This window comes from Manis pentadactyla, chromosome 12, assembly GCF_030020395.1.
Source record: "Manis pentadactyla isolate mManPen7 chromosome 12, mManPen7.hap1, whole genome shotgun sequence".
Taxonomy (NCBI): Eukaryota; Metazoa; Chordata; class Mammalia; order Pholidota; family Manidae; genus Manis; species Manis pentadactyla.
In genome coordinates, this window is record NC_080030.1 from 47,745,631 (window position 1) to 47,768,040 (window position 22,410).

The following is a 22,410-nucleotide window of genomic DNA, read 5'->3' on the forward strand; positions in this document are numbered from 1 at the left end:
TTCCTCTCACTTCTCTGTCCCTTTCAGACTCAGGAAGCTCTTTCCTAGCTGCTGTGTTCCTATGAGGAGCCAGGCAGCACAGCAAATTGTTCCTTAATTCAACTTTAAATGCATAAAGAGAGATTCTCAACCCCTCTCCCGTAATGGTCTCAGAACATTTCTCCCCACCTGCTATAACTTAGTGCGAAGGGCAGGGATTAAAGGATAAGAAAGTAAAGATCTTCCCTGATATGCCCCCAATAACTCCATCATAAGTTGAAAATACAGTTCGGCAAGAAATGTATTTAAATCACCCAACGTACCAAGCATCACAGCTTAGCCCAGCCTGCCTTAAACGCGCTTAGAACACTTATATTAGCCTACAGTTGGGTAAAATCGTCTGACACGAAGCCTATTTTTACACTCAAGTGCTGAATATTTCATGTAACTTATTGAATACAGTACTGACAGTGAAAACAATGGTTGTATGGGGACAGGATGGGCGTCAGTGTATCTGTTATTCACCCTTGTGATCACGTGGCTGACGGGGAGCTGCGGCTCGCTGCCCCCGTCCAGCGTCACGAGAGAGGATAATCGGAAATGGAACCATCTGTATAAAGAGTGACTAGGTAGCTTAAGCCAGAAAGTCTTTCAAGTCAATCAGCTGCTATTCATTTTCAACGTGGGCAGAGCATCGTCTCATTTTAATGGCTGAGGGGCTGCCAACCAAACAGTAGTGATATCAGCTATTCCTAGCAGTACTGACACCGACAGGATCTTGCAAATCTCTTAATATGAAAACAGGGTCTGAGAGAACCTGGTGGGAGGAGAGAAATCCTTACCATCCCCTTCTGTCCTAAACAGGCAAGCTGTCATCCTAAACTGAGATAAGAGAAGAAAAAATGCAAACATGTGGGTGTGTACTAAATCCTGGTGTTATCCTCTTCTCTTCAAGTAACAACTATCTCCTCTCCTTTCCTTAACTTCAAACATTATCCAGGTTGTCTGGATATCAAGTGCCAAGGTTCACTGCGAGGCACTTCCTTAAAATTTTCTAGGTCATAGTATTAAAATCATAGATAAATTAGATCATTTTGCTCTCCACTTAAAACCTTCTGATGGCTTCCTGTTGCACTTCAAACAAATTCTACATTTCCTACAAAGATCTGGACTTAACCCAACTCCAACCTCCTCTACTTACATATCCTAGTCTCTAGCCTCACAGTCATTATTTCTGTTTCTAGAACATGCCAAGCTTTTCCCTCCTCATGGCCTTCGCAATCTAGAAAGCTTTTGCTTCAGATCTTCAATGGCCAGCTCCTTCTCATTATTTAGATCTCAGCACTCAGCATTATCTGTTGGGTAAATGAATGAAAAAGTGAGTAAACTGGAAAGAAAATGTGAGAATCAAGGAAGGAAAACCCCTGGGAAATGGGAGTAGCTCATCTGAAGTCGGTCTGTGGAAGAAAATGGCATAGAATAACTCCAAGCTGCAGAGGAGGGTGGTATTACCTCTTCATAGGCCTTCACAGAATAAGTTATTTCTCAAGACAGTATCTGTGCACTTCCTAAGCAATCTCACTGACCCTTGCTGGTCAAAGTCATAGAGATTTACATGGGTCGTCCTTCCTGATCCTTTAGGGACCCAGCTCCAACCCTGCCCTGCACCAGTGCAAACATCACCTGGCGTCCAGCAGAGCCAGCGAGCCCTCCACTGTGCCTCTACGGCTCCTGGTGCCCGCTTTGCTGGGGCATTCACAAATATGCCTGTTCTGGCCTGTCTGCAGACTTGACTCCTACTCCAGGCTGAGCACTCTCCAAAGGCTCAATCTCTGCCCTAGGAGGGAAAGTGGAAATTCAATAGATTTCTGTATGAAAGAATAAGGAGATATTTAAAATTGTTTTGTGATGTAGTAAAACCCAACCTAGAGTTGCAGCCAAGAGCCTTGTCTTACAGTCCAGTGAACACCATGTAGGCACATCGTTACCCACCACGAGCCCTTGAGTTTGTCCCATAACTTCCCTTCATGCTAACACAATCTCCCGTTCTACTAGCTTCACATATGAGATACTAAATGTGAACATGTTTTGAAACTATTTGGTGCTGTAGAATAACTAATTACTATAAAAAATGATGCTAATCTAAAATCTTAACATCATTCTCAGATTTTCTCTAAGACCAAATTTGTTTTCTCAGTGTCTGTTCACTGCTACTTGCAGAGGAAAGTTCTGGCTGTCTTATCTATAGCTTTGCATGATGGATAACAGTATCCAACCCTCCATTATAGGAACAACCAAATTCAGCTGTCTAAGGGATAAGTCACATAATTATGAGAAAAATGGATTTATGTGATCCTCCATGATTAAGCCAAAATATTTAGTAAGCATAAAATAGTGTTGTAAGGCTCTTATGCCATTTTAGATGTTTAGAAAGCAAACAAATATATGCAATGAATAAATTTTTTGTGAATGAGTTTGTTCTAGAATAAAACAGCAATGTAAAGCTCTGTGGTGGTAAAAATGGTTAATTACATCATACAAACTAATCTGATATAAATACCAAATTTTAAACTGATCAGTCCAACAAACAATGGACAACATTTTTTCGTATCCCTTTAGGCACAACTAAATCAAACACATTCAACCAATTCTCTTCCTCTTCTTTGGGGGAGAAATTTGAGTCAGACATCTGACATCCTAAAACTGCTTTCTAAATTCCTATATCGGCATGGAATATCAACAGTTTACTGCTAACAATACACGGTTCACAAGGAAGAGGGACAAAAATGAGAAATCACAGGCCAGGGTGCAGTGAAGCTTCACTTTTATATGTCGCTAGAGGTAGAAAATTGGTTCAGTCATTTGGGACAGTAAGTTGGCAATGTATCAAGAATCATTACTATGTTCATATTGTGTGAAACAAGAATTTCCCCTTTGGGAATATAACCCAAGAAAATGATCCAGAAAAAGCTACACACACAAAGGTTTTCCTTTTAATATTATTTATGACATAAAATTTTTGAAAGCAATTTAAATATCTAACACCTGGAAAATACTTAGGTTCACTGTGGTATGGCTACTCTAGGGGCCATTATGTAACCTTGAAAAATTTATGTGATAATGAACTACATGGCAATGTGAAGGAAAGGACATGACATATACTTAAGTGGAAAAGACAGACTAAAAACTATGTTCCCTATTAAAATCATGTAAAAAGTGATTAGGCAAAAAGGAAAAAATACAAAATGAAAATGGTTGCATAACAGTGGTAAAATAATGGCCATCTTTTTGTTCTTTATTTTATAAAATCCACAATGTGATATTATTTCTCATAATATAAAATTATATTTTTAAGAAAGGAATACTGAATGGAATCAAGTTCATTTATTACTGAACAAATTATTACATTTATTTACTTATTTAATACTGATGTATAATCAACATACAATATTCTATTAGTGTGAATACCTCATAGTGATATAGTATTTTTGTACATTACAAAAGGATCCCCACAATAAGTCTAGTTACCATCTGTCATGAAAGTTAATTATGATATTGTTGACTCTATTTCCTATGTTGCATATCACATCCCTGTGTTTTATTTATTTTATAATTGGAAGACTGTACCCATTCTTTCTGCTATTTCACCCTCTCCCAGACCCTCCCTGCTCTAGTAATCAATCCTTTGTTTTCTGAGTCTGTTTTGCTGCTTAGTTTGCTCATTTGTCTTGTTTTTTAGATTCTCCATACAAGTTAAATTATACAGAATTTGTCTTCCTCTGTCCAACTTATTTAACTCAGCCTAAATCCATCCATGTTGTCACAAATAGCAAGACTCCATCCTTTTTATGGCTGAGTAATATTCCATTGTGTGTCTTTGAATTGGTATTTTCATTTTCTTTGGTTAAATACCCAGACATGGAATTGCTAAACTGTATAGTGGTTCTATTTTCAATTTTTTGAAACAATATGGAATACTTCAGGAATCTGCATGTCATCCTTGTGCAGGGGTCATGCTAATCTTCTCTGTATCATCCAATTTTAGTACATGTGCTGCCAAAACAAGCACAAACTACTCCTCTTCAAGAGAAGAATTATTAGGCATTACAAATGTGTTTTAGAAGCATACTTTTAATATATATAACAAACATAAAACTCTCCCATTATGGTTTACTTCAATGGCCTCTCTGAAGCTAGATTTACTTATAAAGTATAATATATGACAACACAGTTACTGAATGAGGGACTCCATATGTTTAAGCCACTCCCTATGTTTAAGAATATTAACTTATCCAGCTTTCAAGGTGTCAAATGTCTACATAAGAGAGAACCTGCCAGTATTGAGTACATTAAGGTAAAATAATAGGAAATATTTTAAAAGCTCTCTCAACAATCAAAGATACGTCAATTCTATTATGCTCATGCAAAAATCTTTCAAACTGTTGATTTGAACAATTTAGGCTGCATTAAGACAGGAAAAAACATCCTCTTAACTGGCTACAATATTAAAGCATAAAGTATAATGGTGTTGATTAATTTTCTCGCATCTTCAAGTATGTCATATAATTGAAATTATTTCTAGCTCTTGAGACAGGATTGTTGCTTACATTTTTTCAGCTATCATCTTGATTAAAGTTTCAGCCATTTAGATTTTCAAAATGTAATCTTCTTTTGACCATGACCAAGTGAAAAGGGATTACAGAGTGATAAAGACAAAAAAGGAACATTCATACCAAAGGATGTGTTATCTTCAGGTATATTTCATTCACTGAACATTCAACAAATATTTATTGACCACTTAGAGTGCTAGGTGTAGACAAAAAGACAATAGAAAACAAATACTCATGCTAGACGATGATATGGAGAAAGAAAAAAGTAAGCTAGGGTAAGAGAGATTGGCAGCACTGAGAAGGGGGTTGCACTTCAAGTAAAGAAGTCTGGATAGGTTTCGTTGGGAAGGCGCCGCACAGCAAACATTTGAAAACAGTGGAGTTAATCATGTGGATGCCAGGGAAAGAGCATTCTTGATTTAGAAGATAGCATGACTGACAGCATGGCAAGAGACCCGCATGGTTAAAACCAGTGTTTAACAGAGAAAATATCTAAGAATGAGGTGAGCGAGGTGTGAGTGGGAGGAAGGTCAGATCATGTCGGGTCTTGTAGACCATTCTGAGGATTGGGTCTTTTATTCTGAATTAAGTAGGAAGCCAGTACAGAGTTTTGATTTATTGGGATAAGAACACCCTGGCTACTGTGCTGAGAATTTCAGAACCTGATCACTGTAGCTCCTAACAGCTGGTAAGAGGTAATCAGATTCAGATTCTATATTTTGAACATAAAACCAACAAGATTTTCTAAAAGACTGTTTAAAAGACAAGATTGTAGGTAATTTTTTTTAACCTAAGCAACTGTAATAGGATTCTGTGCATTAAAATGAGAAAAGATTAGTTAGAATAAATCTGAAGGGCAAGTTTAGGAATCCAGTTCAGACATATGAAGTTTGAGATGTCTGTTAGATTCCCAAGTAGGGATGACATGTATGTAAGCAGATACAAATGTGGGAGGGGTTGGCATACAGAAGGCATGGGAAACCAGGAAACCAGATGAGTTCGGGAAGGAATGGGTACAGAAGTTGGCCTGGCCTGATCCTTGGTGCATCCCAATATTCAGAAGCTGAGGAAAGAGGGAAGAAGAGCAAAGGAGATTGAGAAGGAGCTACCAGCGAAGTGAGACTAAAATCAGGACAGAGTGGTATGCTAGAAGTCAAATCAAAAGGCAAAGCAGAGTAACAGTGAGTTAACTGTGAACCACCAGTCACAGCTCAACCAACACTAACAAACATGTGACAAATTACAAAGAGGGGCATTAAGTGAGAATATGGGCTCTGGATGGCTTACTTACTTGAGGAGAAAGAGGATGCATGAGATAAGTTTTAAGAGGCCCTTATTATTATAAAAGTGTTGTTTCAGTTATGGCAAAACAGATACATTAAATGTTTTTCTTTCTGATTCAAGCAGGTCTGGCTGTGTAATTTGCAGAGGCTGGTGTAAAGTGCTATTGCAAGAGCTCCTTGGCCAAATATTACTAAGAATTTCAAGATGATAGCAACAGAGCATGAACCCAAGTGCAGGTCCCTTCTAAGAGTAGAGCCTGTGTGATCACAGTCACGTGGGACGCATGCCCATGAAGCTAGCACTGGATGCAGAGCATCTGAACTCTAACAAATACCGGTATTGCTGGTATGGCATGCTTCCTTAGCTTTCAGTTTCAAAAAAAGCACTTAACTACTTATTGGAGAATATGCACAGAAAAAATAAATGAAACAAATTGAAAGAGAATTTGTTAGAATATAATTCACTTTTTTTCCCAACTTGCTTCCAAAGCTAAATCAGCATATATGGATCTGAAGTCATTATAGTATGACAGCAAAAAAGGGCAGAACAGTCATTAAATTTGATAGTGCTAATAAACCTACATGAAAAAGGGGAAAGAAAACAGTCTTACTTTACATTATCAGGCAGACCAAATTTTAAAAAATACTCTTTCGAGGCTTTAAAAGTCTTGGTTAATATTTCTAGATGAACATTTAATATATATAACATTCATTTTGGTTCCACCCCATTGAAATAAAAAATGATGCTTCAGTCAGAATACTAAGTATGGATACTAAAACTAGGACTCTAGGATACTAAAACTAAAAATAAGACTCCTCCAGCTTCTGACAGTAATAAAACCGTGTTCATAGCTACACTTTTTAAAATACATGCACACAAAACTATATTCCTTCATCCAGCAAATACATTCTGTATTCTGTATTTTCTACTAGCAGGCACTATATTAGATACTGAATTTGTATTTTGTTTCTTTTTCAGCCTTATTCTAAGTATAATAAAAAAGGGAGGTTAGCAACACCTCCCTGTTGCACACTCCAAGTCATGCCATGGCAAATTAGGAGGGTTTTCCCTCCAGGAGTTTGGATAACACTCCAGTGAATTCTTATTTCAAGCTCTCTTTCTAGCTGAAAGGCTTCTTGCTCTGTGAAACATTACCCAATCTTCCCAAGTAAAATAACCATGATTCATCTGAATGTCCCTGACTCTGTGTTGATGCTCACATTACAATGCCTTTGATACCCACTATAGTTACTTGTTTCCAAGCCTATCTCTGCTGCTAGACATTGAAATCTATGACAGCAAAAACAGTTTTATGAACTGATACATGCCCAGTATCTAGCAAAATATGTGGCAAATATCAGGTATAGCACAGAAATTTCCTAAATGAAATTCTCTCCGAGCTAAATATGTCCACAGACAGTTCAACAGGAAAGGAAGGGCTGAATGGAGAGGTAGACTGTAACTGCTTAAATTTACAGACCTGTATTTCTTGCCTACATTTGTTGTCCACTCTTAATTTTACCATGAGACACTGACAGCTGTTAGGTTGCCCTGCCTCTCCCTCTAGACTTGGATATTCTTTGGCCCCTTGGGGTAAAGCTCCAATGGTACATGTTGGGCTGAGGAGATAAACTGACTTCAGACAACTAAATGGAGTGTGGCAGGTTGGTACAGGATCATGTAGAGACCTGCTCCTCCAGGTTCATACACAAGTACCAGCTTTACCAACAGGCCGAGGGGGCCATGCTTTTGATAAGAAGGAAGTCAACGTGGGTGGCACAGGCTGGAGGAAAACTTGGAAATTAATCACTTTTAGAAAAAGGCCAATTTCTCAACATTAGGTAACTTCATTCGTAAAACAGATGAGTCTCAGGTTACTTTAGAAGGGAGAATCACCCTGTACACACACACATACACACTCACACACACAGCCTGAATTCAGTACTGGGTTGTTGCTGTTTGAAAGAAAATGTTCAAATTCGTTATTTTAATGAGAAAGTTTGCAAATATATTTTGGCAATTTGGTTAAAGGCACAAATGTTCTGACTCTTATATAGTGAGGTTTGTACATAGGAATTAAATTGAATTAAGCAAAGGACAGAGAAGGCCTGAAGGAATGGATGAACCGACAAACAATTATACTCGAATCAGACACTTTCAATTATTCTTCCTTTTCCAAAATCAAACATACATTGTACTGGAGAAAGGGTGTTACAGCTCTGATAGCTGCCTCTACATAACTTAATACTCATATTGTTATGAAAATGAAATATAAATTGACTAGCAATAACTGCATCTGCAATTTTATCCAATGTCAAAGTATATGCCTAGAAAAGAATCCATAACATTACAAAGGAACACTACACCCACTGTAGGTTTTTCCTAAATATTGTTGATTGAATGATAATCTCACATTCTCTAAGGGAAGCTGCATATAAGTGACTTCACTTTCTATAAAACTTTAAAAGGGATATGAAAAATTTAGGACAATACATGGAAAAATTCAACTTTATCCATTTGTTCTAAAACAGTCATTAAAGAGGGGTGCTGAATAGACAGAAGTGTAGGACTGCAAGGTGAAAACCTGCTCCCATGTAGGCACTGGCTGTCCATCTCCTGCACTGGGCTCAGCCCTATGGGGGTGCTCCCCATCATATCCGCCATGTCTGGCACACTCAGCCTAGTAGCAGTCCAACTTTGTTGACTAGCAGGCAGAGGGCAGAGGTTTTCCCAGCTCTCCTGGCTACCCCTCAGCTCGGCTGGCCAGATGCCTCAGGGAGCCAGCTCTGAACTCTCCACCTGCCCCAGTGGCTCAACCCCAGCTCCCCATGGTGTGCTCACTCCACCCAGCACACTTAGCCCAGCAGTGCTGTGCCATGACTGGCAGACAGACAGAAAGGCAGGCCCTGCCCACGCACACCAACAGCAAAATGGCTCAGCAACAACCTAGAACCAGACATTGGTGAGGAAAGAGTCTTGAGCTTCTGGGCACCACAGGATGCCCACTTCATAAAGCCATTACTTTCTAGATCAGGAGGCATAGCTGATCGATCTAATACAAAGGAAAAGAGGTAGAAGCCTGAACAAAGTGAGGAGGCAGGGAAATATGTTCCAAGGTAAAGAACAAGATAAACACCAGAAAAAGGGCTCAATGAAATGGAGATTATCAATCTTCTTGATAATGAATTCAAAGTAACAGCCACAAAGAAGCTCACTAACTGGGATAAAGAACTTATGAGCTCAGTGAGAACATCAAAAAAGACAAAATATGAAAAAGAGCCATTCAGAGCTGAAGAATACAATAACTGAAATGAAAACTACAATAGAGGGAATGAATAGCAGACAGCTGGAAGTAGAGCAAAGAATCAGTGTGTTGGAAATGTGGAAAAGCAGAGTAATCAAGATAAGGAACAGAGAGAAAAAAGAATTTAAGAATTTCTAAAAATGAGAAGATGCTAAGAGAGCTGTGTGACAACTCTAAATAAAACAATATTCACATAATAGGGGTTCCAGAAGAAGAAGAGAGAGAAAGGCGTAGAAAGTGTCTTTGAAGAACTAATAGCTGAAAACTTCCCCAGTCTGGGGAAGGAAATAGACATCCAGGTCCTGGAAACACAGACAGCCCCTAATAAGATGAACGCCAGGGAAGATAATACCAAGACATATAGTAATTACAATGGCAAAGATTAAAGATAAAGAGAGACTCTTAAAAGCAGCGAGAGGCAGTCACTTATAAGGGAAACTCCACAAGGCTATCAGCAGATTTCTCAGCAGAAGGGAGTGGCATAAAATATTCAAAATACTGAAAGGGAAGAACATAAAACCAAGAATTTTCTACCCAGCAAGGTTATCACTCAGAATTGAAGGAGAGATTAAAAGTTCCCCAAATAAATGAAGGTTATGAGAATTCACCACCACTAATCCAGCCTTATAGGGTATGTTAAAGGGACTTCTATAGATGGAAATATTCTTAAGCCTAAATATTTTTCATCAGTTTAAGTAAACCTAAAGTAAAAATAGTAGATCACGTACTTTAAAAGTATGAATTAAAAAAAATAAAGGTAGTAAAATCAACTATAACAAAAGATGTAGATTATGCCATCTTATATATAAAGTGTGGAAGAGGAAGAAGATAAAACAGCATTTTTACATTGTGTTCAAAACAGAGTGACCACCAACTTAATGTAGTCTGTTACATATTTAGGAAACTGTCTATGAAACTTATAGTAACCACAAACCTAAAGCCTATAATGGAAACACACAAAAAATACAAAAAAAAAAAGAATCCAAGCATAACACTGAAGAAAACTACCAAATAACAAGAGTCTAAGAGAAGAAGAGAACTACAGAAAACAACCAGAAAACAATAAAAGGGCAATAAGTACATACCAATCAATAATTACCTTAAATGTAAATGGACAAAATGCAACAATCAAAAGACACAGGGGACAGAATGGATAAAGAAACATCTCAGACCTAAAGATACATAGACTGAAAGTGAAGGGATGGAAAAAGATATTTTGTGCAAATAAAAGGGAGAAAAAGGGAGGATAAGCAGTGCTTCTATCATACAAAATAGACTTCAAAAGAAAGAAAGTAACCAGAGACAAAGGACACTACATACTGGGATCAGTCCAAAAGAGGATATAACAACTGTAAATATCTATATAACCAACATAGGAGTAGCTAGCTATATAAAGCAAATACTAAGACTTAAAAGGAGAAATAGACAGCAACAAAATCATATTAGGGGATTTTCAATACTCCACCTACATCAAGGGATAGCTCATCCAGACAGAAAATTAATAAGGAAACAATAGTGTTGAATGACATACTAGACCAAATGGACTTAACAGATATATACAGAACATCCCACCCAAAAGAAGTAGGATACACATTTTTCTCAAGTGCACATGGAACATTCTCCAGAATAGATCACATATTAGGACACAAAAAAAGTTTCAATCATTTCTAAAGATTGAAATTGTATCAAGTATCTTTTCAGATCACAACAGTATGAAACTAGATATCAATTACATGAAAAAAACAAAAAAAAACCCCATGAACACACGGAGGCTAAACAACATGCTTCTAAATAATTGACGGATAAACCAGGAAGTCAAACAATACATGGAGCCAAATGAAAACAGAAACATAATGGTTCAAATATGCAGCAAAAGCACAAAAGCAGTTCTAAGAGGGAAGTACATAGCAATACAGGCCTACCTCCAGAAACAAGAACAATCCCAAATAAACAATCTAAACACACAACTAAAGGAACTAGAAAAAGAACAAATGAAACCCAAAGTTAGTAGAAGGAGGGATATAATAAAGATCAGAACATAAATAAATAAAATTGCGAATAAGAAAACAATAGGAAAAAAATCAATGAGAAACCAAGAGCTAGTTCTTCAAGAAAGTAAACAAAATAAGACAAACCCCTATTCAGACATATGAAGAAAAAGAGACACAAATAAAAAAAATCAGAAACAAAAAAAGAAGTTACAACTGACAACACAGAAATTCAAAAAACTGTAATTATGAGAATTCTACAAAAAAATATATGACAAAAACTGGAAACCTAGAAGAAATGGACAAATTCCTAGAAATGTAAAATCTTCCAAGGAATAAACAGAAAATCTGAACAGACCAATTACCAGAAAAAAATTGAATTGGTAATCAAAAAACTCCCAGTAAATGAAAGTCCAAAACCAGATGGCTTCACAGCTGAATTCTACCAAGCATTTAAAGAAGAGCTAATACCCATCCTTTATAAAGTATTCCAAAAAGTAGAAGAGGAGGGAATACTTCCGAACTTACTCTATGAGGAGGTCAGCTTCATTCTACTCCAAAACCAAAGACACTACAAAAGAAAAGAAAATTATGCACCAGTATCCCTGATGAACACAGATGCAAAAATCCTCAGCAAAATATTAGCAAACTTAATTTAAAAATTCATCAAAAGGATCATCCCTCATGACCAAGTGGGATTTATTACAGGGATATAATATTTGTAAGTTTTATAAATCAATCAATATGACACACCACATTAGCAATAAGGATAAAAACCATATGTCATCTCAATCGATGCTGAAAAAGCATTCTAAAATTCAACATCCATTCATGATAAAACCTCTCAATAAAATAGTTATAGAGGGAACACACCTCAACACAATAAAGGCTAGATACAAACAACCGACAGGTAATATCATAGTTAATGGCAAAAAGCTGAAAGCTTTTCCTCTAGAATCAGGAGCAAAACAAGGACACCCACTCTCATCACTTTTATTCAACATAGTACTGGAAACCCTAGCCATGGCAATCAGACAAGAAACAGAGATCAAAGGCATTCAGATTGGTAAGAAAGAAGTAAAACTGTCACTATTTGCAGATGACATGATACTATATATAAAAAACCCTAAAGACTCCACCAAAAAACTCGAAGAACTAATAACTAGATTTAGCAAAGTCACAGTATACAAAATCAATATACAGAAATTTGTTGCATTCCTATATACTGACAACAAACTAGCAGAAAAAGAAATCAAGAAAACTCCATTTACAATTGTATCAAAAAGAATAAAATACCTAGGAATAAACCTAACCAAGGAGGTGAAAGACCTGTACTCTGAAAACTATAAAACACTGATGAAAGAAATTAAAGAAGACACAAATAAATGAAAATCTATCCCATGCTCATGGATATGAAGTACTATATTGCCAAAATGGCATGACCATCCTGCCCAAAACAATTTACAGATTCAATGTAATCCCTATCAAAATTCCAATGGCATTTTTCAATGAACTATAGCAAATAATCCTAAAATTTATATGGAGCCCCAAATAGCCAAAGTAAATACCACATGATTTCACTTATTTGTGCAATCTAAAAACAAAACAAAAGAAAATGAACAATACAGCAATAGATTCATAGACACTGATAAGTGACTGGTGGTTACCAGGGGAGGGATTAGGGTGGGTGGATAAATTATGTGAAGGGGATAAAGAGAGACAAAATCTCAATCATAATATCAATTAATCATGGGAATGAAAGTACAGCATAGAGAATATAGTCAATAGTTCTGTAATGCCTTTCTATACGACAGGCAGTAATTACACTGGTTATGATGAGAATTTAATTAATGTAGATAACTGTCATCACTATGTTGTATACTCAAAACCAATATAACATTGCATATCAACTGTACTTCAATAAAAAATATTTAAAAATAAATTTAAAAAAAATTTTAAATTGAATTGTAATGAAAACTATATATTTTAATGTAGTAATTTATTTTGATATTTGAGGGAAATAAACATATACCTACACAAGAAAAATAGTGCTGTGTTATTTACAAACTAATACTTACAAAGACTGTTAGTGACTCCTGTCTAATTTAACAGGTTATTCCTAGAGAGTAATGGGGAGCTAGTTGTGCTGGGCTGTGTTAGATGGCAAATAATAGGTATTAATATGATTTTATTTCATTAAAACAATTCATAAACTCTAGCCAGTTTTAAATGAAACTAAAATGATCAAAACTATCAACACAGACTCCCAGCAATTTTGGGAAGAATATCAGCCATTGTTTACTGTCTGCCATGCATCATGCCAAACACTTTACCATCAGATCCTTTTGCTATGTTATTTTTATTGTTATTTAATTAGTCTGCCTATGTGTATGCGTTAGTAAAGCACTGAATAAAGAACTTATTATTATTGTGATGAAAACCCATCTATGCTCTGAGTCACTGGTTAAAACATCCAAGAAGGATAAGCATTTAATTAAGGACCCAAAATACATTGATGTTGCATATTCTCAGTTCCTTGCACATCTACATTACAGAAGGAAAAGATGCCAAGCTGTGAATACCTCATTTCAATGTGTAAGAGAGAGACTGTGAGCAGAGACGTTGCAATAGGGCTTGCTGCCTTCTCAGCCCCGAGACTGCTAAATTTTTCCAGCAGTATCAACCCTACTAACCATTTGATTTTCTGCTTTGTTTCTGGTCTATAGAATGCCTGCTGTGTTTGGGGGCCTTTATGTTGGTGGTTTTTTTTTTTTAGATTTTATCTCTAATTGCTAGGTCTTTGAACAGACAAGGTGCTCTCAAGTATGATCACACAGAACCTGCTAAGTGGAAGTCTCAGAACCATTCCTTAGACATTTAAGGTATACATAATATTCCTTTCAGATATGGCCACAAGCATAACTTTCAGGAATGAGAATTATTAAAATATGTCACTGAAGTACAGAGATTGTGCCTTATTGCCCTTTGTATATTCAACATTGCTTCAACACAAGACATTCAGTGAATAGTGTGGGTGGATGGGTGGATGGATGAATGGATGGATGGGTGGATAGATGGATGATGAAGTGATTGGTACTACCATTATCAAGAATGGTTATGGAAAAGCGGCATTAAATCACTGATGCTCATATAAAGGACTAGAATATGGAAATACAGGTAGGTACCAGAAGAATTTGGGAATATATGGGTTTCCATAAACCAATACTAAGTATCCAAGGTGAGTGGGCATATAAATCTGAGATACCAGAGTCTCTTACATAGTTATCTGTGACCGTGAAAACAGGCTGGACCCAGGCCAAAGTCGTGCAAATGAAAACATAAGATAATGTATATTAATTTTGTTCCTTATAAATTATGATAACATTCAAATATTGTCTTTAAATATAATTAGATTCATAGTTAAGCATTTATAATTTGCTTATTAACCTTTAAGTTAACAAAGGGCAGTACATGGACATAGGACTTATGGGGCTGGCCTTTCCATAATAAGCTCTTTTCTTTTATTAAGATCAAGAAATAAATCATCTTCCAGTCTCTACACTCATATATAAATTCTAGGCTCCCATATAAATTTTCAAAAATATTGTTTCAATGACTTCATCCCATTTCCTGAGTAGTCTAAATTTTCATTTGAGCCATCAGTAGGGTAAAATAATAAATGTAAGTTATGATATTAAAACTTACAATGCCCAAAGATCATTAATCTAAGGAAAAATACAAAAATGCAAATGTGGAGCGACTAAAATTGAAAATATACTAGAAAATGCATGTTCTTGTTTGAAGAATAACTAACAGCTATTGCTTGAGTACTAATTATATGTACTATGCTACATGGCTTATATATACTGATGGTCACAAATAGGACTGAAGAGATTGGACGATGTACCCCAAGCCTAGATCACAGAGTTAGAGAGTGCAGGGGGTGGGGACTGAAGAAAGGTCTATCTAAGCCCACCTGCTAAATTCAGTAAATCTGTAGAGGAAGGCCAAAGATAAGGTACCTCAGAAGAGAGGATAATATACCACTATCCAAATGAGAAGAGCCAAAAAAAATTTCAATGAATATATAAATTGCTAAGGGTATAGGTGGTCAGGTAGTGACATAATTATTTCATTCAAATTCTCCACACGACTTTGTAACATCAGTGTTTAACATCCTTGGGAACAGCTTCTTCACTTACTGGTTTTTCTAGCACACAGTAACCCCACATCGACCTAAGATATGAAGACATAGCTTTGTTACTTTGCAAATAATGTCACTGGAAATTTTAACATAAAACTTAAGTGCTAATTTGTGCATCATCAGCACAGATGGTTTTTAGATGCATCTTGTGGATTTGTATATGTCTTGTCCACAACAGAAAGACGTATGTTATTGCTTTTTAAAACTTGATCTTTAAAAGACTTGTGTACAATGGCATTCAGGACTTATATTTCTGAGATCATATTTCCTGCAACAGTTAAGAAGTCAGTGTTAAATTTCTTTGTGTCCTTAAAAAAAGAATTCCATCTGGTAATCTCCAGACACTTTAATTTAGCATTGAGAGATTATATCAAATTAATTCAACTTCCCTAAATAGTACTGTGTTGTTCAAAATAAAGTAACTCTGACAGCTACCTGTAAGATGAGAGAATGAGTCAGAAATCAAATACAAATCAATCTATTTCTTGAGCCTATTTCTCTTTGTGACAAATTTAAGGAAATAAAATACCTTGTCTAATATTAGTATCAACCCATTTAAAGGTTAATTTTGATTGATTCTAATTATGTACTTTTAAGCTATATGGCAAGAGTTCATTAAAGTTAAAAAATATATTTTAAAACTTTATTATAATTAAAGACCTAAAATACCATAGTCAGAAAAAAAACCAGAATCCATAATAGACAAAACTAAAAGAAAAGGGTATAAATTTAATGCTGAACATATATCTGAAAAAATTAAGTTTAAAGATAATTTTGTCTTCTCTGTAAAGTTTCATCACAATGCTGTGTTTGAAGAGTTCTATAATCCCTTAAAGAAGAAAGATCAGAAATAAATGTGTACATGAACTGAAAGCATGCTTGAATTATAATCAAGGGATCAAAGTTAGGGGTTAGAAAAACAGATGGTTATAAAGACAAGACATTTGGGATATCAATGTGCAGTTCACAGCCCAGTCACAATCCTCTAAAATGATTTCTCACAGCACAGAAAAGAATTAGGAACTGTAAGTTTGAGAAGGGCAAACAGGCTCCCCTAACTGCAGACCGGGGCTGTGTCTGTTTTCTGTACCAGTGTCTCCCTGATATCTTAGAAGCTGCCAGACATGGAGTGGGCAAATGGTATTTGTTCAAAGTGAAAGAAGGAGGGAAGGATGAAAACTCAGATTTCATCAAAACACACCAAGCCTCTTGTTTTCTTTCACTATAAATAAGGGGATGGGACAAATTATTTCTTGGGCCTCTTTCAGTTCTAATTAACTCATACTTCTGAGCTGTATACACACATGCATACACACACACACACACACACAATTTTCCCTAATAGGAAGAATCTGAAGGTAGGGGAAAAACACATCTCTAAAGAAAGAAAAAGCTGCCCTGCAGCATAACCACATACACATCCAAGGGGATTTTTCTTTTAAGAAAAGATTGAAGTTAAATTAGAGAATTATGTTTAGGTTAGAACATTGGCAAGGTTGAGGTTCAACTACAGTTAGACTACTCCGATTATGGCTGGTGAAGTTCAGTAAGAAAGTGTTAATTATAAGTAGGTGTCACCTCTTGAAATATTATCCTGATTGTATTAATACACAGTAGTCACTGTAATAATGCACAATGATTAGAAAATTACTCTTGGCAATTAAGAAAGAAGGTTGCTTTTGACAGAATAGGACTATATTTGGAGATAGGATCTCTAAAGAGGTAAGGAAATTAAAGTGACGTCATTACTGAGGGTCTCATCTAATATGACTGATGTCCTTAAAAGAGGGTATTCTGAGCTTCTGAGCAGTTTGAAGACACCAATACTCAGAGGGAAGACCACGTGAAGACACAGGGAGAAGATGGCCATCTACAACCAAGGAGAGGCCTCAGAAGTAACCAACCTGGCCAACACCATAATCTCAGACTTCTAGCCTCCAGAATTGTGAAAATAAATTTCTGTTGTTTAAGGCACGCAGCCCACAGTGCTTTGCTTTGGTGGCGCTAGCAAACTAACACACACCTCCACAAACTTTAAACCTTATTACATAATTGACTTCTCCTAGCATCTTAGCTTCTTAGTTCTAAGTTAAAAATAAGCTTTTTTAACATTAATAATGTATAATATTAACAAAGCCCGTCGTTTTGGATCATTGATAAACTGGAAGGTAGACTCTGACAGGCCATGATAAAGTGTTATATTATAGAATTTAGAAATCATATGAGCTTCTACAAAGGATTAGATCCAGTAAGGATACAGCAATGAGATGAGAAACAACCCTGTCTCACACTCAGAAATTCAATTGGTGCTATTCATAAAAACTGTCTAATATATGACTCAGAAAGTTAAAGAATTACAGACTGTTAGGTGGGAACTCCTGAGAAGACCTACATTATTCTTATGTTAGAACCCCAGACTATAGCACCATGACCCTCCCTTGTCATAACCATCATTTTGATGTCAGGCTCTCTCTCATGGTCATGGAGATTCTATTATCCACACAGATGGTCCTTCCCCTAGAGCCCAGCCTCTCAGCTCCTTGACCTGTTCTTCCCTACAGACCTTGCTCTCCACTCCACTTGTGTACTTCACTATCACAAAAAGACACTGGATATTGTCCTGAACAATAAATACAACTGTTCATAAACTCCATAAACTGCCTAATAAATATCTTAAGCTTAAAACATAAAAAAACTCTTGAATTTCCTCCCCATTTGATTATATAGCAGTTTTTCCCTTATCTTTGAATGGTATGTCCATTTTTTCATTTACTTTGTCCAAAAACCTGATTTTGTCCAAACTCCTGACACTGTATCTCTTCTTCTCTTATGTCCCACATGTCCAACCCATCAACAAATCCTGTTGGTTCTTCCAAATATTTTCAGTAGCCAGTTACTTCTTACTATCTCCACTGTTACACTCTCATCCAAGTCACCATTATCCCCTACTTGGATTATTGAAATACATTCCTGAACTTCTCTGCATTCTCTTCTTCCTAATTCAACCAGTAATTACTATGCAATGTGAGTCAGAGCAGAGCAGTGGAATTATCAGAACTTTCCATGGATTTCTATCTCATTCAGAGTAAAACCCAAAGCCCTTACAAAGGACTTTTAAGGACCTGTGTGATTTGAATCCCCCCCTTTCCCATCCTGGCCTCATCTCCTGTATCTCTATTTGACTAAACTGTTTCAACCACACTGGTATCCAAGCTATTCCTCAAATATGCCCAGAAAACCATAGCCTCTGTGGCCTGTGTCACTGTGTCCCCTTTTCCCTGAGATTGTTTTTTAAGTTCTTCCCCAGAAGAAAAAAAAATCTTACTTCTTGCTACTAACTTCAGTTGATAACATTTCAGCACATCTTATCAGAGTAAAAGTACAAATTTGCATAGAGAAAGAAAGATGAGAAGGAAAAAAACTAAATAAAAGTTCTAAGTTCAGAAAAACAAAACATATAGAATGATTTTAAATACCATGGTCTTCATTTGCTTTAAGACTTAAATCTATTCCATGTTTTTACTATAAAAGTCCTTATATTTTTCACTTTCATGTGATAAACAAGATAATTCACAATTCTTTGTGACTCTATGATTTCTGAATTTAAAATTCACTTGTAGTAAAAAAAATACCCATATATTAATATTTTTAAATCATTAGAAAGGTAGATAAAATTCATGATAAGCTAAAAGCTGTATTATGCTTTAAATACCTGTAATGTTAGAAAGGAAACCAGTTAAATATGAAGAAAAGAAGTAATTTGAAACAAATGGAAGCAATGCATGCAATTTAAATTAAGTGCCTCAATACTGACAAGAAGCAGGGGCAGGGGAGAAAAAAACCTGTGATAGTTGATTCAACTCAGACATTTATCTAGAATTTTATTTTGAGCGCTTCCTTCACCAAAATCAAAATGAATTTTAAAAAGTACCCACCATATGTGTCAACTTACTTTACAATGATCATATTGGAGCTGTAAAGCTGGGACATCCCCTCCAATAGGCATTTGTTTTTTAAGTTCTTCATCTTTCATATTCAGCCATTTGATCAGTTCTTCTAAAGACGTCAGCAACCTGTTCCACTTCTCAGCACTGGCCTCCAAATGTGCCCTGTTGAGAGATAACACTGACTATGTTTAGAAGTTTGAACTGTGTTAAAAAAAATTATGTGCCTTCCCTTGGAGGAATAATCTTGTATGACCAATGAATGTTCACGTCCATGAAAGAGGTGACTCTTTGTAAAAATATTTGTATGCATTTCCTGCAAGAAGGAGTTATTTTTAATAAGCTAGAGTATTCAGATATGTTGGGAAAACCTAACAAACTATCAAATGTACCCCTCTACACCCCAAAGGCATAAATATGAAGCTTTCAAAAAGGATGTCCGCAATATATGTAAAAATTATAAAAGCAAGTTTCAGTGGTTTATGTACAGTATATATGTACATTCACATATAATTTTTTTGTCATTTCATCCACATGCATGAAGAAAGGGATAGAGAGGGAAAGAAAGCATTTATGTGCATATAAAATGTTTAGAAAGATACAAACTAAATGTGGTTAGTGAGAATGTAGTGAACAGTTTTTAGGTATTTATGTACTCATGGAGTATGTACAACAGAGCTATGTTACTTTTCCTTTCAAAAAAGGAAAGGAAATTACTAATTACTTGATTTCTCATCCAATCAAATAAATCACTGAAAGCAGAACATTATCAACATTTACCTCAAAAAGTTGGAAGACAATTAGGCCCTGCTGGGACAGAACAGTACTTGGCTTAAGGCTGAGTGATGTCAAGTGACAAATGTCCATTATGAATAAAAGGCAACAGAGTCAGAGGCCTTGACTGCAGTACTTCATACTCTAATTTAAAGGTAAGGTCTGTGTTTCAATAATAATTTCTGGCTTTACTGCAGAAAAGTAACCTAAGATTCTTAAATTATGAACTTCAAAATCAGAGAGCCATGTTTAGGAAATACTTGTTTATGTGACTAAGGTTCCAATAAGAGCAAAGGCCCTTGCAAGCAGAAATGTGAATAAAAGCACACATTTGGGCCTTTGAGAAAGCCCACATATCCAGCCTCAAGCCCACACTGCATGGGCTGGATTTGAAAAGTCAGAAACAACTCCAGAGACTCAAGGAATCAGCGTTCGCTCAATCCTGCACCACCTTAGTGGACAGGCTATGAGTGTAGATTTAAATGTTCAGCTGTGTGAAACAGAATTACCTTGACCTTTCAGATCAGGAGCTGTAAGGCTGAGACAGACAGACATACTTAACTCAAACAAGCATTTCCCAATGGATCACATTAGGCAGTACACACAGTAACAGATATCACATGATATCATAAGTCTTTGTTTCAAAGTTCATAATGTTTTCAAAAGTACAATTATAAATCTATCTCCAGTTCATATAGTTCATCTATACTTCATAAAATTATGACCATTGTCTATCAGCCAATATTCTTGGCTAAAAGAAAAGAAGTGAAGTTCTTCATACCTCTAAAATACTGTGAACCAGTATTCGGTAACATACAAAAGGCCAGTTGTCCTGCAATCTATTTATAGTCCCACTGTCAGCCAGCAAATATAACCACTCAAACTCTAACATTTTATATATATATAAAGCTAGGTAGGAAGTAATTAAAAGGTAATTTATAAATACAGAAAGCAGTTTGAAGTATTTTATAATTCTCTGAGAATTGTATAGTTAAAAAAATTTATTTTATTCTCCTACATTTAAAATCTTTTCCTCTTCATTCTACAGGTACTATCATTGACCTTATTATACAAAACTGTGTTTTAATAAGATCTGGAATCTGCTTGAGCACAAGCTTTTCTGTGTTCCTATTTACTAATTTTAGGCCAAATATGTAATTACCTATCCCTGATAAACAATCATTTTACTTGTCACAGAGCAGAACTAAATAATTTCAATAATATTAACTGAAAAATCTCTCTGCTAGTTAACAAACCATTTTGCCATAAGTATACTTGACTGAGCTATTGTAACTTCTTTTCAGTATTTTTAAATGCAGGGGGAAAAAAATGGACAGATCAGAGGCCCTTAGTCAGTCAAGAAGTACTTTAGTGTCTCTTGTGCAAAACACTTATGCATGTACCCTAACCTCTTATTTTAGATTATTTGATCCTGCTTCTTCTATGTCTGTAGTTTAACTCTATCATCAGTAACTAAACTAGATATTTAATTCCTTTGAAATCCAGTTACACACACTCATTGTATTGAAGAGCATGCAAAAGTCTTTTCCAATGCATTAACTCTTTTGACTGTACATAAATAATGAAACTGATCACAGAAATCTACATCATTCAGCACCTGAAGGACTATTTATATAAAGGCAATTCTTTTTTTAGGAGAGATACTGCAGGGACTTTAAAATAAAAAAGATAATATTGGCATATGTGTTTCTCTGCATCTTTCTTTTCCCATAGCAAAAAGCCAGCTGATCTGGCAGAATCTTTGCCTGGAAAAATCTGTTGTGGTTATTCTCCAATAGATAATAACTATGTGTTTAGTGGATTACTACCATATGCCCAAATAATGCATGCTTCCATAGTAGCATTCACTATTCCAGTTTCAATTTAATTCTTTCATCATTTAAGATGAAAGCCTTTTCTTTAGTACTGGGTTAAATGCTTTGCAAGAAGAACCCTTCTATTTGTGTTTGGTATAGTACTTTCTCAATTTTACTCAAGCTTCCATTTACCCAGGACTGTAGACAGCCAGTTATCAATCATGTTTTCAGAATCTTCATTTAAAACATTTCTTTATCTAACACATTTATAAGCCTGTTATCTAACATATTTGTGGGTACTCACTACTATCCTAACTCTCACCTGTTTCAGTTCATTCTTTGGGCACCTGGCATGTGTAAAGCAAAAAATATTTCGATTGAATCTATTAACAGCCTAGGATGATGACTACTACAGAGTTAACTCTTTTTAGATTACAACTCTCTAAACATTTTTAAGTGACCAATTATTTTTAAAAACGTATAATGTGAAAAATTGTTAGAAGGTA

The 22,410-nt window shown here is 35.8% G+C and overlaps 1 protein-coding gene and 1 non-coding gene across 16 annotated transcripts in view; both read right to left on the reverse strand.

The window, feature by feature from the left end:
- UTRN (utrophin) overlaps nucleotides 1–22,410 on the reverse strand; it is a 483,718-nt gene that overhangs the window by 109,918 nt on the left and 351,390 nt on the right. For all 15 annotated transcript variants that reach the window (XM_036906868.2, XM_036906866.2, XM_057489131.1 and 12 more), the window contains one exon: nucleotides 19,322–19,478. In XM_036906868.2, the coding sequence (XP_036762763.2) occupies nucleotides 19,322–19,478 (157 nt within the window). The remainder of the gene's footprint in view (nucleotides 1–19,321; nucleotides 19,479–22,410) is intronic.
- On the reverse strand, nucleotides 3,943–4,048 carry LOC118923303 (U6 spliceosomal RNA). Its single transcript, XR_005029158.2, has one exon. It is a non-coding gene; the product is annotated as a U6 spliceosomal RNA (small nuclear RNA).